Source organism: Dromiciops gliroides, chromosome 4 (genome assembly GCF_019393635.1).
Source record: "Dromiciops gliroides isolate mDroGli1 chromosome 4, mDroGli1.pri, whole genome shotgun sequence".
Taxonomy (NCBI): Eukaryota; Metazoa; Chordata; class Mammalia; order Microbiotheria; family Microbiotheriidae; genus Dromiciops; species Dromiciops gliroides.
The window spans coordinates 144180553-144198320 of NC_057864.1; the positions used below are offsets into that span (position 1 = coordinate 144180553).

The 17768-nt window shown below is 41.3% G+C and overlaps 2 protein-coding genes across 3 annotated transcripts in view; one reads left to right on the top strand and one right to left on the bottom strand.

Annotated features, from left to right (window-relative positions):
* The window catches only part of GGPS1 (geranylgeranyl diphosphate synthase 1), a 48117-nt gene extending 34285 nt beyond the window's left edge, over positions 1–13832 (bottom strand). For both annotated transcript variants that reach the window (XM_043964042.1, XM_043964041.1), the window contains exon 1: positions 13580–13832. The gene's annotated coding sequence lies outside the window, so the exon portion shown is untranslated. The remainder of the gene's footprint in view (positions 1–13579) is intronic.
* Positions 13833–14569: 737 nt separating this feature from the next.
* The window catches only part of ARID4B (AT-rich interaction domain 4B), a 189265-nt gene continuing 186066 nt past the window's right edge, over positions 14570–17768 (top strand). The window contains 2 exon segments of the mRNA XM_044001493.1: positions 14570–14633; positions 15374–15431. Coding sequence (XP_043857428.1) covers positions 15426–15431 — 6 coding nt within the window. The 5' untranslated portion in view covers positions 14570–14633; positions 15374–15425.

The window sequence follows — 17768 nt, forward strand, 5'->3', positions numbered from 1 at the left end:
GTCTCATGTAGAGGGCAGTATGTGCAGAGCTTTGAAGGCAGCCAGGAATTCTTGGGAGATAGATGGGATGAGGGAGTGAATTCCAGGCACTGGGGACAGAACGAGCAAAGTCATGGAGATGGGAGAAATATGTGGGGAATAGCACATTTGGAATTAGTCCAGTTTGGTTACAATGTAGAGTACACAGAGAGAAGAAATATAAAATAAGCCTGGAACAGTTGGCTGGGGCCAGATTGTGGAAGCTCTAAACATCAGATAAAGGAGTTGATAAAGCCAGATAGTGAAAGTCCTCCATTATGACTGCATGTTGCTTCTGAAACAGCCTTCTAAGGTGTTCCCCAGATGCCTGGGCTGTTTATAATGTATTTTCACCATGACATCACTTAAGTTTTCATTTTCTTTGATCTTCATTCAAATATTATACCCTTAAGTATATGCCTTAGGTTTGTAGCTTTATACCCAAATGAGTTAATTACTCATATACAATACCTAATAATTCTTTTTGAATAAGGTAAAGTCCTGTTACTGTCATACTGTAGTCATAGGTTAATAAGTATCAGCCTATCATATTTCTCTTCTTAGGAGACATCTCACTACATGAGCTAATGGGAATGACTTGCCCATTTAAATCACCTAATCTGTAAACATTTAATCAGATTCAAGGAAAATGTAAAGGGAAATCAGGTTGAGAGCTTCCCTCTTGGTCTTTTCTAACAATAAATCATGAACTCTGAATTTGGGTTCACCAGCATCACAATAAGGGATAGGATGGCTCTGGTCAGGAAAGGTTCCAAGTTTTTTCTTATTTCTCTGTTTGGTCTCTCAGGTTCTCTTCTGTAACTCTGTCAGCTTATTCATGGATCATCAACTGATGAAAAAACATTTATGTGGCAGGCAATCTGCTAAAGAAGGGCAAAAAACGATAAAAACAGTCCTACCTACTGTGAAGGAGACAACATGAAAATAAAGACAATGTGCACATACAATGCATACAGATTAGAAGGAAGGTATCCTTAGAGGGGAAAGCTCCGGTGCCTAGGGGAACTGGGAAGGCCTCTCACTGAAGGTGACATTTGAACTGAGTCTAGAAGGAAGCTAGGGAAACTAAGAGAGCAGAAGAGAGAGAATATTCCATGAGAGTGGATTAGCCAGTGCTAAGGCAGAGATAGGACATAGAGTGTCATATGTAAGAAACAATAAGTAATAAAAGATGAGAAGACTGGAAAGGTAGAAATGGGCCAGGTTCTAGTTTAAATGCTAAACAGAGGACTGAGTTAATAGGGAGACACTGTATTTTATGAGTGGAGGGGCAAGGCTGACAAAGGCCTACATTTTAGGAGAATCACTTTGGGAGGGGAGGATGGACTAGACTGAAGAGAGACTTGAGGCAAAGAGACCAATTAGAAGGCTATTATTGGGGCAGCTAGATGGCGCAGTGGATAGAGCACCGGCCCTGGAGTCAGGAGTACCTGAGTTCAAATCCGGCCTCAGACACTTAACACTTACTGGCTGTGTGACCCTGGGCAAGTCACTTAACCCCAATTGCCTCACCAAAAAAAAAAAAAAAAAAAGAAGGCTATTATCATAGTCTAGGAGAGAGGTGATGGAAGCTTGAACAAGGGTGGTTACTGGAAGAATAGAGAAAAGGGAACACATACAAGTGATACTGGGAAGGAAGAAATGACTGGCAATAGACTGAGTATGTTGGGTGAATGAAAGTAAAGAGTTAAGGAGGATACCAACACCGAGAAGTTGAGAGGCTGGATTGATGGAGGTTCCCTGGCCTATCTCATGACACTAAATTGTTTGTATGGTATGCATACACAACTGCTCACCGCCCCCCCCCCCCTGGCCAAATATACTGATGCTAACTGATTAGTTCCTTCTCACACAACAGAGAAATATATTTGGAAAATGAAATGAAAATCAAATGTCTCTTGGATAAGTATATGGAATTGGAGCTAGGCAGATGCTGACAGAGAACAGTCTATTCAAACCCAAAAGATACTTCTTTTGGAGGCTCCTTTTCCTTTACCTAATGGTAGACATACACTGCCCAGTTTTTGTCAAAGTTTATCCAGTTCAAAAATCCCAATTTCAATTCTGATTATATTAATGTTCCTATCAAGAAGTCTGATTGAACAGGGACCAGTCTCTGTCCTATTATACCCTCCCTAACACATCATCTACTTTCAAGCCAATCATTTCCACCTCAATTTAGGGTCTCTCCCTAAAGCAAAGGGTCTGGGCTATGAGAATAAGCACAGTTTTCCACAGAAGTGTTGGAAAATGGAACAAATTTAAATTTAATATTAGTGAATAAGGGGCTGCTGCTAGTTAGATAAAAATCACCCAATGAGGTAGGTGGCAATGGTACATAGAGGAGCAAAAGGAGTCAATTTGGAGTCAGAACAGATCCAAGTCCCTGATTGCCATTTAGCAGCCGTAAGTCACTTAGTCTCTTAAGACCTTCATTTCCTCATCTGTAAAATGAGGGGGTCAGAACCTAAGGTCCATTCCAAATCTAAGATACGAAAACATTTTGGAAAACAAATAAAGCAAATTAACTATGAATTACTGCTGTTATTATTGGCCCTGATCTACGCTGTACCACTAGATTCTTTGTTTATAACTGCACAAATTTTAAAGATGGCTGGCTGGCTCAGGAGTCAAGCCTTTGCATAACTCTGGCCTCACTATTGTGTTACTTTATCCAGTGGAGCCAAAGTAGTCAAATTGATTATGGCAAATTTATTTAAAAAAAAAAAAGGTTTTGATGCCTTTTGTTTTTTTTTTAATATCACATTCATTTCTTGATACCTTTCCCCTCCCTCTCAAGAACCCTCCTTTCTCACAAAGAAAAAGTTTGACAAAATGGATGGATAAGGCAATTGAGAAAGCAACATTTTACATTCATAATCTGGTCTATAATTGGAATAGCTAGGTCAAAAGGTATTTAGAGTTTACAGCAGAGATTTTTTTTTTTTTTGGTGAGGCAATTGGGAATAAGTGACTTGCCCAGGGTCACAACAGCTAGTAAGTGTCAAATGTCTGAGGCCAGATTTGAACTCAGGTCCTCCTGACTCCAGGGCCGTTGCTCCATCCACTGTGCCACCTAGCTGCCCCTACAGCAGAGATTCTTAATTGGGGGTCCACAGATTTCTGGTGGTCCATTATGTTAGATTATAAAAAAGTTCATGTTTTAGTGTAATTGGTTTTCTTTGTAATCCTATTTTATCATACTCACTTAAAAATATTCTGAGAAAGGTTTAACTATACTGCCAAAGGGGTCCGTGAAAGCCTTGGGGAGGTGGTGGAGATATCTGGGAAGAATATGCTCTACCAAAAAAGCAGCTCTACATGTTATAGCAAGAAAATAGAACACAAAATAGGGAATAGTTGAATAAATTATAGCACATACATATGGTGAAATATTATTATACCATAAGAAATTACAAAAGGTGTGGTTTCAGGGAAACCTGGGAAGACTGTATGAATTAATGCAGAATGAAGTAGGTAGAACTAAGACAATTTATGCACAGTAATAACACTACAAAGAAAAGCAACTTTGAAAGAAAAGAGGGTCATTGAATATTTTTTGTTTGTTAATGAAGGAAGGCCATAAATTCACTCAGTTACCATGTACTGTCAGTTGTATTTCTCCATTTCTCTCATCTGTCCCCTTCTTTTCACTCACAAGGCCACCACCTTAGTTCAGGTCCTCATTACCTTTTATTTGGATGACTGTGATAACCTAATTGGTCTCTCTACACAACAATCCATCGTCCAGAGAGATGCTAAAGTGATTTCCTTAAAGCCCAGGATCTGACCATGTCACCCTGCTCAATAAACTCCAGTGACTTCCTGTCAAATATAACCTGTTTGGCATTTGAATTTGATTCTCCTTTTCCAGGTTTATTACCTATTAACCCGTCCTTGCACTCTAAAGTCCAACCCAAATGGCCTTCTTGTTCCTCATACATGCTGTCCATTTCCCTGCTCTGTGCCTTTGCAATGACTGTTTTCCTTCCCATCTTCCACCTCTTAGAATCCTTGGTTTACTTTGAGGCTTTAGTTCAAATGCCATCTTCAGCCCATGGACTTTTCTAGTCTCTTCTATGATTACTGATCTCCCTCTAGGATGCCTTGTATCTTTTTTCTCTCCTTCCTTCCTGACATTTTCCCCTTATAGAATGTAAACTCCTTGATGACAGAAAGTTTCACTTTTTTTTTTTGGCCAAATTCCTAGTGACTAGTACAATGCCTGGAAAATAGCATTAATAAATGCTTACTGCTTACTGTTTACTGATTTCTATGGATGAATTCTAGCTCATCAGTATCCTATCTAAAACACGGCATTTGTAATGTAATTCTGGTGTGACCACTATATAGAACAATGGGACAATCATTCGGTGGTGGCCACAAGACTGTGGGTTTAGAAAACTTTTCAAAGTCATATCGCATTGCTGACACAATCTATGAGCTGAATGGGGCTTCAGATATCATCTGGGCAAACCTGTACCTTGGCAGAAAAACCAACACCCCTCGTAAGTGTTCATTAAGCCTCCAAACTAACAGCTTCAGTGCTGGGCAATTTACTACCTCCTGATGCAGCCTAGTCTTCTTTAAGTCAACTTGAAACATCCAAGAGATGGTGACTGGAAGGGCCTTGCCCTTCTACTCAGAGCAGCCAGGCTGTAACTCATCTTCCATTACTCCAATTTTTTTCCTCCTCCTGACAAACTCATGCAACACTGGTTACTCATAGTGAGGCTGTTTTGTGAAAAACCAGTCATTTCTTTTCCAGCTATTAGGGAAAGCAGTTCCAAGACTCAGGTCGAAGTGGCAATATCCTGATTAGACTAATAATCTTACTCACAGGCTAGGAGCATATTCCATCCATTCCTTCATCCAAGACTTCATCAATCATTCCCTTCTTTCCATCTGTTCCTTTCTACTGACTCCTAAAGGAGCTCACCCTCTCATTTCAGATGAAGGTGATGATTTGGGGGAAGAAATGAGGGAAAATGATACACTGAACCTGGAAGAGATTAATTCATTTATTTATTTACTTTGGTGAGGCAACTGGGGTTAAGTGACTTGCCCAGGGTCACACAGCTAGTACGGGTCAAGGGTCTTTGAGGCCGAATTTGAACTCAAGTCCTCCTGAATCCAGGGCCGGTGCTCTATCCACTGTGCCACCTAGCTGCCCCTGGAAGAGATTTATACTGAAACTATCTTTTAAATAGCTATTATTTTTACTTTGTTCTTTAACTCTGGCATTATTCAACAATTTACTTTTAAAATTCTCCACTTGTTCTCATATTTTTTAATCACTTAAAAAAAATTAGCAGGCAGCATAGATTGAGCACTGGGTCTGGGTGAGGAACAACTGAGTTCAAATCTGACCTCAGACATTTCCTAGCTGGGGGACCCTGGGAAAGTCACTTAACTTCTGTCCATCTCAGTAATTGTAATTGTAAATTGTAAAATGAGGATAACTGGAAAATGAGGATAATAACAGCAAGTATTTACAGAGCTGTTGTAAAGATCAAATGAGCCAGTATCTGTAAAGTGCTTAACACAGTGCCTGGCACATAGTAGGTGCTTAATAAATACTTATTTTCTTCCTTATATATATGTATATGTTATATATACATATATTTTGCTGATTACTATTTTCTTTGCTTCAGGATCTGTAGCTTCATGTTGAATTAGCAGTTAATTAAAATATTCAGGGTAGGGCAGGTAGGTGGCACAGTGGATAAAGCACTGGTCCTGGATTCAGGAGTACCTGAGTTCAAATCCGGCCTCAAACATTTGACACTTAATAGCTGTGTGACCCTGGGCAAGTCACTTAACCCCCATTGCCCCCCCCCAAATATTCAGGGTAACACAAATATTTGCTTGGTCACACTTTCTCTATCTTGAGCTTACAATGTAATTTTCTGAAACAAAATACAGAATTTTACATTTATCTTTATCTTCATTTTCTTTTACTCCTTCAGTTCTACTCTGATGCTTCATTATGACATGGTGATGATCCTGGGTTCTTCAAGGTTATGTCAATGAACAGTAAGCTCCGATAGGTCTTGCCTGTAGGACCTGTGTAGTTATAAAGACTTCAAATGTAGGCTTAGGAATAAACTGTAAGTCTTTTGTCTAATGACCACCCTAATTAACTTTAGAGAGGGACTCATTACTAAATGGTTATTCACTATGTAGTAGCTTTTCCCAGCAACTCATGAAAACCATCCATTGACATGAGAGAGACAGGTCCTAGACCTGTAATTTCACTGGTGTAGGGAACTCCCTCTACCAATGTAGCTTGACTCTTTTTCTGCAATTAACAGTTATACAAAATTTTTCAGAGCTAAGACTTTAGTGACTTGTCCAGGGTCACAAGCCAGCATGCATTAAGAAATGGGACTTTAACCTAGGTCTTCCTTTTTCCAAGGCCAGCTCTCTCTTCACTATTCCAGATATTGGCAAAGTATAATTTGGGCCAATGAAAATAAAACTTTATTTAAAAATGTAAAAACCATTCTTAGCTCAAAGTCTGAACAAAAACCAGGCAGCCGGCTTTAGTTTACTAACTTAAGCACTGTAAATGAGGCTACTTACACTTAGAAACACTGGGGACAAATACAAAAAGTAAGATACAAGGGCACACTGTCTTGAAGGAGCTTACATTTTAAAGACAACATCTTAATAATGGAAAAGGGGATGGCTTTGGGAGAACAGTCTGGAATTATGCCCCAAAAGTTACAAAATTGTGTAGACCCTTTGATCCAGCAATACCACCACTCATTCCAAGGTGATCAGGGAAAAAGGAAAAGAACCTTTCTCGGTTCTCACAGTTCTAAAATATCTATAGCAGCTCTTTTTGTGGTGGCAAAGACCTGGAAATTGAGGGGATGCCTTGCAATTGGGGAATAGCTGAATAAGTGATGGTATATGACTAATGGAATACTAGTGTGCAGGTTGATTTTAGAAAAACATGGAAAGACTTGCATGAAAGGGAACTTTCAAGAGAGTTCATCAAAGCTCATGAAATAATGCAAAGTGAAATGAGCAGAAGCAAGAGAACATTGTATACATTAACAACACTATTGTTCAAAGAGTAACCATGAATGACTAGGCTATTCTGAGTAACAGGACCGTTCAAATCAACTACGAGGGATTTATGAAGGAAAGTGCTACCATCTCCAGAGAAAGAAGTAAAATATGGAAGCATGTACTGTACAGTTCCACGTGTGTGTGTGTGTGTGTGTGTGTGTGTGTGTGTGTGTGTGTATCCATAGGAAATGCTGACCTTCTCTAATGTGGGTTGGGAGGGGGAAGGGAGACGACTTGGAACTCAAAATGTAACAACAACAACAAAGTAAAATAAATGTAAAAAAGAAAAAAGGCAAGGGGATGGTCTAAGTTAGGTGATGTGGTATGGAAATGGCCCAGATGTGGAAATGCCTGGGAAGTGAGTCTGGTTGGGAAATGAGGAGGAGGCCTGATTTCAGGCAAGATAAGGTGAAAATTCATCCCAGCTGGGAAACCCAGGGGTATGGAGACAATGTTTAGGTAGGAGTGGTGTGAGGGGGAAAATGGCTAGAGTACAGGGGGCAGAGTGAGGAGATAAAGAGTTAGTGTCTGGAATGTGAAGTTACTAATTTAAAGGTCTCAAGGACCTACAAGTTAGTTTCATCTTTATACATTCATCCAATTATTACAGGTGGTTGATATTTTGGGAGCATGATTCTGTCATCCAAAACATTAGCTGTCTGTCCTAAGTTTGTATCAACATCAGATTTAATAAACAATCATGGAAGAGCATGAAAGAAACATTTCCAATATCAACATCCAGCCTCTGTATCATGCTTCAGGAACTCTGCTGATGTTTATACTCTACTTTTGTCTAATCTAGTCAGGTGATTGTTTCCTTTTAGCTTAGAAGTTGGCCATGAACCTGGATCTCAATTCTTCCTATACAGTTTTAAGCAAGATGAAACATAGTAAACCTACTTTTTAAAAAAACAAACAAAATATTTAAATTGGAAGAACCCCCCCCCCAATAGTAGTCATAATTAAAGTGTCAAAAAAGACTAAGGATAGTTGAATCCTAAAACCACTATTGAATGCTAAAAACACTATCTCCCTGCAGAAGGCTTATCGATATTAACCAACTTTTTTTAGGTTCAGTCACTAAGTCAAATGTGAGCCTTCCTAACCATGCTACTGCAAACTTCTTTCTCTTGCTTATCCTGAAAAAGCCCATGAAACACTCTGACAGCATTTTTGAGCTCTGCCACATTTATACCCTGAAGTAAAGGGAATAGCTTTAGTAGGTAATATTAGACAGACTGGTTCAAAGGCACCTACCTGAAGTCAACAGGTCACTGACATGCTACATGCTAGAACTGTGTCAAGATAATGAAATGTGATAGATGAGATTTGGCAGATACTCAGGAGCCCACCTGAGTGGATTACTGGCTGATTTGACTGGGTTAGTAGTTGACTAGATTCTAAGCACATCTGGCTGGCACTTGAGAGTACTTAAGAAAGCATGGTTCTCAGAATCTAAAAAAACTTTGAACTTCCGGCTCAGTCAACCAACCAGCTTCAAGAACCTCCCATTTCTGGGAGGGAACTGGAAGGAGGTAGGGGAGCCTGCGCAGAGAGCCAGGGGGCTTTTTGGTTCCGGACTTCAGCGTGGTGGCGGTGTGGAGACTCCTGAGGACTTCACAGGAAAATTGAGGAAAAATAGGATTGCCAGGCTGTAGGAATTCTGTTCTCAATCTTTCTCTTTCTATCTTTCAACAAACCCTTAAAAACCTAAACTTGTTTCATCAGTGATTTTAGTCAGTTTCCCCCCAAACTGGGGGAATAGATTAGAACCCACATTTAGAATTTTAAATTACACAACTGCCAAGTAACTTGCTAACAAAAAATGGAGATAGGATATATAGAATAATAATAGGAGGTGGCAGGGATAAAACACCATACTTGGGAGTCAGGAAGACTTTGAGCTAGAATACTACCTCAAACATTTATTAGTTGTGTATTGTGTCACTTAACCTCCCCCAGTCTCAGCTTCCTCATCTGTAAAATGGGGGTGCTACTGTCTCTAGATCATAGTTGTGAGGCTCAAGTGAGATAATACCAGTAAAATACTTTGTGAACTTTTTAAAGAGCTATGCAAATGAAAATTATCATTATTACTATTCTCCTGGATGCCATTCTAGACGATAGCTGTGTAGGCAGAACACAGTCATAAACAGAAGGGAAGGCATTTGTAAACATCAGACACCAGGGATGGGCTGAGGAAGATCCTCTTGTTCTTTCTTCCTTTGTATTTCCTCACTGTGTACAAAGAATGCATTATTTGAGGAGAGCATCAGTAATATTTTATATTCCTTTACTCTTATTTGTCCTAAATATACTGATCAAGTTGTGGCCCAGTTGTTTTTCAAACTCAAGTGAGCCTTGCAGGGCTGACTAAGCTGCCTGACCTACTGTTTAAATTGTGTCAGATGGCTTATGCAGTTTAGATGGAATGTGCCAATATCTTCCTGATCTACCAATCTCATAATTGTATACAAAAAGGATCCGGAATCATAGAAGCTGGAAGGGACCCTTGAGGCCATCTAGTTCAACCATTTCACTTTATAGATGAGGCAACTAAGGCTCAGGACTTGCCTAGAATCACAGAGGAGACGAGATCTGAATCCAGGTTGGTTGACTCCAGAGTCAGTGCCCTTTAAGATAATTTTCTGGGTATACTTTTGTTAGGTTTTTTGGGATCATGTGTTTCAGGAATTATCTATTCAGTAAATGATTTAAAACTTGAAGAGCTTTGCTCCTTCCAGGCTAACGTAGGTTAAAAAACCAAGATAGTTAAGACTATCTAAATTAGGAGTAAACAGACCATAAATTAAAAATGCATAAATAGGGCATGGCCTTTTGTGAAATCTGTTTTGGATGCTTAAAAGTTTGTTTTGATTCTCAGCTGAGCTGTATAGAAGTTGCTGGATAAATGGAGTCTACAGTACTAGGTGTTTGAATCTCTGATATAACTTCTCTTAGTTTTCTTGTTTTAAAAAAAAAAAAGATCCCCTTTCTCCCCTCTTTTTTTTTTTAAATCCTCTATTTGACTTTTTTTTTTATTAGTGAGGCAATTGGGGCTAAGTGACTTGCCCAGGGTCACACAGCTAGTAAGTGTTAAGTGTCTGAGGCCAGATTTGAACTCAGGTACTCCTGACTCCAGGGCCGGTGCTCTATCCACTGTGCCACCTAGCTGCCCCCCCCCCCCTTTCTCCCCTCTTACTCAGTACTGTTCTTCTTCAATCTCCCTATTAGTTCTAGTGACCTTCATGGAGCCGACAGTGTAGTCATCTCAGACTATGATCTCACTCTCTACAGGCTCTTGGATACAAGAAAGTTGTTTTTATAATTCAGCATCTCCCCACCCCCTTTAATACCATAGTATTAAGCCCAAAATGTAATAAGTTTTGAGAATCTAGTCTTCTGGAGGGGTTGTACACAAAAGAAAGCATTTCATAAAAGGAACCATTTCCTAATTACTTGCAGTTTAAGAAAAAGACAACAAAATTTTTTTCAGGTCTTTACTACTAATACTCAACATACAATCATTTGCATAAATATATATGCAGATTCATATAATGTATATTAATGCTTTGCTTTATGGGCATAGATGACAAATAGGTGACTCTAGTAGGCTTTTTGATGTCAAAATAGTAAAGAATTCCAAAGTAAAGTGCTCACCTTTATATAGGGAAATAAAGAAAAACAATGGACCATGCTACTCTGATCATGTATTAATTACCTCCTTCAGCAACAGACCCAAATGGCCCGCAGAGCAAAAAGGCAATAGCTTCTAAACCACACAGTTGCAATATACTACTTTCCACATAATGATTAATCCTACTATAATTTGTTTCAAAACTCTATATTGCATAGACTCACATCTTATATAACACATTTATTTGCTTACCTACACAAAGCAGATAATTTTTCACCTGCCATTACAAGATTACAGAGTTAAGTTCCCCTACATTACCCCCATTTCTAAAGGTAGAATACTACTAGACTATGTCTGGGAAAAGGGGCACAAGGGAAATATGTACATAATATTTTTTAATACTCTACTTTTACCTTAACTGGTTTTATGTATATATTACACAAAGAAATAACTGAACTTCTGTAAAGTATCTTTGGAAATAATGATACTAATTTAATAATCTGCAACCTGCACTGAGATAGTACTAAAGCTCTGCTATGGTTGCATCATTTAAATAAATCTTTAAAAATCAAGGAAAATAAAATTAGTTTCGTAAAGACTGGGCATGAAGCAGTTCTACAATTGTCTTTTGGGTTAGTTTTGTCTTTTAAATTAGAATATAAGACCCCAGGGAGCAAAGACCAGTTGTATTTCACAGTTATCTAGCACAATGCTGGGACCATGGTAGGCTTTCAAAAAAAAAAAAATTAATCGATACTATTAACTAGCTATGACGTTGAAAAAGATATTTCACCTCAGTGGACCCCTTTTTCTTATCTGTAGAAATGAAGGGGTTGAGAGAGATGATTTCTAGGTTACCTTCCAGTTTTAACATTCTGTGATTCTACCTTCTCTGTCCAGCAGGATGTTTATCACCATGCCTCTTATAGGAAGGTAGATACAGGAACAGGAGTGGAGAAATAATAGAAGTCACTTTGTCCTTGGCTAATACACACACCCACAGATTTGGAAAGTGTTCTACGTACATTTTCTTTTAAAATTGTTTTTTAGGGAATTTGGGTGTCACTTATTGAAGGTAGGTCACACGATCTGTTCTCTCTCTCATGGCTGTTCCCTTTCCCTCCAAGACACAACTCATACGTTTTCTCATTTGGTCTGTGAGGACCCTAAGAGATAGGTGTGAAGTAATTGAGATTCAGAAGGGTTAAGTGACTTGGAATGTATTATGTGTTCCTCATTGGCTCCAAGTTCAGCACTCTAACAACTGCCTCCTTATTCTTTTGCTTTAGAAGACAGAAAACTTTATCTACTGTGGAATATGTCCTAATCTGATTCATCTATAAAATCTTAATCTATCATACTGCATATACATCTTCAACCTTTTAAATTTAGATATCAAGTACATTAGTTCAAATAGGTTCGCTTGTGGCACATGACATCCAATTTTACAGGTGAAAGTAAAACTAAAAATGTTTCCCTAGAAAAAGTTTAACTATATCATTCCTCATTCTACTGAGTGGAAAAAGTGCCTTAAAAAAAAAGGGGGAGGGGCAGCTAGATGGCGCAGTGGATAGAGCACCGGCCCTGGATTCAGGAGTACCTGAGTTCAAATCCGGCCTCAGACACTTAACACTTAACTAGCTGTGTGACCCTGGGCAAGTCACTTAACCCCAATTGCCTCACTAAAAAAAAAAAATTAAAAAATTAAAAAATTTAAAAAAGGGGGGGGGGGGTTGCTAGGTGGCACAGTGGATAGGGCACCAGCCCTGGATTCAGGAGTACCTGAGTTCAAATCCGGCCTCGGACACTTGACACTTACTGGCTGTGTGACCCTGGGCAAGTCACTTAACCCTCATTGCCCTACTTAAAACAAACAAAATATATGTAATTGGATTTAAATAAAATATTGAAGAAAAAAAGACAATGGCTAGGATCAAGGCAAATGATCTATCAGGCACCTGCGGATCAAATTATGATTCCCTCCTGATTTTTTTTTCCCAGAAAATAAAAAAAAGTTAAAATAAACATTTTTGCCAAGGGTGTGATGTTTCCTATAATATATTTGTTAAGTAGGAGGCTTTCTCTGGATTCCAAATAGCTAGAATTCAATAACAAAACCCTGGGATTAGGAGTCTGAGGGAATCTTAGATCTAGAATAGGAAGGAACTTCTAGTCTAAGGGTTAATTCTTAAACGGGGTGGAAGAAGGGTAAGGAAGTTTGTGAACTTGAAAAAAACATATTTTATTTAATAAGTGCATTTCAAAAACTGGTTTACTTCGTAATCCTATTTATGAATTAAATTTTTTTTCAGTGAAAGGGTCCACAGGCTTCACCAGACTGCCAAAGGAGTCTAGGGCACAAATTGGATTACGAACCCCTGACGTAGTTCAAGACCCTCATCTTAAAATATGAAGTTGAGGGTCCAGAGTAAGTGTCACACTAGTACTAAATAGCAGACTGCCTGAATTCAAACCCGGATCCTCTGACTCTAAATCTAGCTCTTAAAAAAAAAAAAAGCAGCAGGATATCCCCAGGAAATTGACAGAAGCTATACGCAGTCGTTCCAAGCGTAGCTGAACTGGATTTTTAGCCACAATTGAAGGGCTTATTATTTCAAAGCCAGTCCCTCCCTCCGCCGAGATCACCAAGGTTAGGCTCCCTCTTCATACGGGGCTTACACTCCAGCCTCCATCCTCCCTCCCTCTCCCCTTGCCCTCAAAGAGAAGAGGGGAAAAAAAGCCAACAAAAACACATCAACCCGCTTCAGCATCCGGGTCCTTGTCCTTCTTTCTTTCCTCTCCCCGCCCCCTCTGCTCTCTCACCATTCGGGTTCCCCCGCCGCCTCCACCTCTGCTCCCGGTAGAACGGTGATGACAAGGCTTCACACTGCCGGTCCCAAAGCAGCACTACCGTGCCTCAACTTCCTCCTTTACAATTCACTTTGAGGCTCCTCCCGCCGCCAACACCAAACCCTCCCACTGCTTCACTTCGGCACTCTCCGCCCTTTTCAGCCGCCAGCGACGCCGCATTACTCGGTGCGAGAAAATGCGCCATCCCCGTCGCACTGCGCAGGCGTCGCTGCCGCCTCCCTAGCGATAACTAGCTCTGGGCCTCCTCCGCCCTCCACTCCACTCCAATTCCCCGCACGACGACGCGGGGCATTAGGGGTTTTGCAGTCTTTGGAGGTTTGAGGTTGGAGCATTGGCTCCTGGGGTTGGACTACAACTCCCAGGAAGCTCTGCGGCGTAACTTTCTGTTTCCATAGAACTGGTGAAAAATGGCGTCGGTGTTTGTAACCCGGGGACCAATAACGAAAGGATGGAGGCGGGTTCTAAAGACCACCAGCCAATCCCAGGCCTCCTAACGGGCAGTCTAAGGAAGGAGGGTAGATAGGGGCGGGAGGGAAAACGAGGGGAGGGAACAAGGGGAGGGGAAGGGGGTTCGGGGGAGGGAGGGGGAGTGATGTTTGCCCGTCAGTCGAGTCCGGAGTGAGCAGCTTAGACACCGGATCGGAGTGGAGACCCTGAGCCGCTGCCGCCGTCACGGCCACTGTCTGGACCAGTGCCTGGAAGGAGCCGCAGAGGGTCCATCGCAGTCTTTCTCTGGAGGGGGGCCCGATTTGGGGCCCGGACCCAGAGTCCGGGAGGGATTTTTCTTCTTTCTCCGCTCCCTCCCCCCCAGCGAGGGAGCCAGAGCGGCCGCCAAACAAAGGTACCAGCCGCCGCCGCGGGAGGAGGAGGAGGAGTCGCGGCCGCCGCCGGACCCGTGGCCTCCCCTTCCCCCATCTCGCCCCCCAGGCCCGCTCCCGGTCGCCGGCTTCGGGGTGGAGCAGGGGAAGGGGGCTCGAGACGTGACGAGCACCCAGCACCCAGCCAGGTAGGGACATTTTCTTGGCGGGGGAATGCGGCGGCCGGAGGGGACACGGTTCTGGGGCGGTCGTGTGTCCCCGTATCTCCCCCCACACACACTCCGCCCTCCCTCCCCAGCCGGGAGGAGAGTGATCGCCACCCCCGCGGTGAGCGCCCGAGCGCTGGGCCCTGCCTGCTTGCCCGCCCGCCTGGCCCTCGTTGCCGCGGACTCCGAGGCTCATCGTGCCTCGGCGGAGAGGGGAGAAGGAAGGGGCGACGGGCCTTGGAGCCCCTCGGACAGGGACCCCGCAGTGGACCCCGCGCTGCCAGCCCCACGGCGGCCCCGGGCTGGGCAGCCAGCTGTGGGGGCGCCGGCCTGACGGCCCCGCTGTGGTGCAGGCCGGCCGGCCGGGTGAAAGGGGAGAGCCAGCGAGCCCGAGCTCGGGGCGGGGAAGGATCCGGGGCCGGACTCCGGGGTTTGTTGTGACTTTCTCCTCTGACAGAAATGGCGTCATTGCCGGAGACGGGGAACTCGCCGGTCCGACAATGGGGAAGCGGCCCGGCCCGGGGGTGTCGGGGGGATGCCGGAGGGAAAGCCGGCCGGGCCGAGGCTCGAGAGCCCCGACTCCTGAGGGACCTTCCTTCCGGGAGGCGGCGGGAGCGAGAGAGACTGGGGGGGGGGGAAGGTTTGAAGCCCATTTCCTCGCCCCCCCTGTGGAGAATGGGGTTCCTGGGGTGGTGATTCGGTGTCTTTTGTTTCCACCTCAGGTGCAGGTGAATTCTGTGTCTGCGAGAGGATCGCGGCCGCGGAATCACCACCATGAAGGTAAAAAAAGATTTTTTCCGAGAAACCGCTGGGCAGGGGGTGGGGTGGGGTGAGGGGGTGAGCCGGACGTTTCGGGGTCCTTAGGGGATCGTCGCAGGGAGCTTTCGGGGTGCGAAGAGAGAGGTGTGTGCTCGTGGGCTCGGCGCCCGAGTCCTCTAGAGCTCGGGAAGGGGATGGGGGTCAGAGCTGGTGCATTGTACTTACTTACTGGTGGGTGTCTATTACGCCGGGCCTGGGGACGGGAGTTGGAGTCTCTTATTTGGGGGGGTACATAGCGGAACCTCACTTATCTTAGCCTGAGCCATCTTTTGGGAGCCTTTCTTCCCAGTGAGATAGATAAGAACAGTCCTCTGCTTTCTTTTTTGGCATTGAGAGAAAACACTTTGAGAAGTATGAAAGCACATCAAGTAATGCTTACCTCACCTAGAAACTAAACATTGTTATGGTTCTATCAGTCCATAGAGATAAAACGAGATTTTATTTAACGTGTGGGTTTTTAAAAAGATAATTTTTATTCCGCATAAAAACTATTCTTTGAACTGCATGAAGTGAGGATTCTTTTCTGGCTTGAAAACTGCCGTATGACTTAATTTTCTTTCCAGGGACACAGTGCTTTGTGTATGATTGTATGAGATCCATTCCTCTGCACTGATCCCTTTTGATTTAAACATTTTCAGTCGATGCAAGCTTTTAGGAAAACTTTTCCCTATGCTTAAGACAGCAGAAACCTGTTTTACAAGCTTTTAAGAGACCTGGTAATCTATTTTCCAAATGGTAAGGACAGAAATAATGAATAGAGGACAGTGCATAAAATGTAGGATGCTTTTTAACCTTTTGGGGTTTGCTTATTTGGTTGAAGATAATGATAGCCATAGATGTCTGTTACTTTTTTTTTTTAACATTTTAAGCTTAGCAGATAGATATGTATTGAATATTGACATGCACTTAATACACACTAAAAAAAAAAGAATTCGAATTTTGAATCTTTTAGATTCAACTGGTGGTACCAAGCCTAGCAGACATTTTTCTTTTCTGTAAAAATTGAGCTATGCTTGAAAAGGGTGGGTGTGTTCATAATTGGTTATAGTAATAATGCTACAAACTGTAGTAGGTTAAAATTTAAATGCTAGCTACTTTAGGCAGTTCATTTGAACAGTCTCTTTATATATTTTAGTTCTGTTTAAAATCAAGACAATTTTAAAAACACTGTATCAGAATTAAGGCTTCTATTGCATGAATTTATGGAAGGAAGTAAAAACTGATCTTTTAAAATTCTGAGTACTGTGTAACCTACCCAGTTTTTTTTTTTTTAGTTTCTTGGGTTTGTGCTATATACATATGTATTAAAAGGTTTTGATTCTTCCTCTCATTTCCTATATATTTTAATTCAGTTAGAGTACATAAAACGAAATGCATCTGTGATATCTGAAAATATACAAGAGGTGCATGATTATAATAATACACTGAGGGAGTTTGTGTGAGACCACAAGAAGTGAATTCATTAAGAAAACCTCAGTTCTTCCACAGTGGTCATAAATTTCTTGGGAAAATGTTGGACTGAAAAATACATCAAGTTAAAAAATGGAGCAATATTTAACAAATAATTATGACATTTTTGGCCATTAAACTTTATTTTAAGATTTCCTGTTTAACTCTTATCCTTTTTTTAAAAAAAATAAAACTAGGCTTTTAGACAGTTCTACAGTAAGTGTCAGAACAGAATCAAATTACACTTGGATAGTTATAACTATGTTTAAAATTAAATGATTCGGTTTTGTCTAAATAGTACCAATGTTAAAATGCTTAATGAGTTAAAATAAACTAATTTTACATTTGTTGTTTTCCTGGTATAACATAACTCTTCATTTAAGAAGAACTTGGCTAATAATACTGAATTTTAAAAATATATATAAACCTTAATTTTTTTGTGTACAACCTAATTTTTATGTGGTGAGTTAAGGTTCTTCAGCTATTATTATTTTGTTTGTGATTTAAGCCAGTGTCAGAATTGTAATATGATTTCTTAAAACTCTGTGATCCTGATTTCTATGATGATTTAGTAGCATTTGAGATATTAGGAACCAAATAAATTTGCATTTTCTTAAAGCTACTATATAACAGAGTTGACATTGTCTATAATAAAGTAGAACAAAAAATATAATCATTGCTAATCCACATATTTGTAGACAGTGCTTGTCAATATATAATACTTTGTTCTTTTTGTTTTGGAACATCTTAGAAAATTGGAATAAAAGCAAACACATATATCGCTTTTACAATGCTATTAGCTAAAACTTGTCCCATCACAATACTGTAAGGTATTCTTTTAAAAAATGA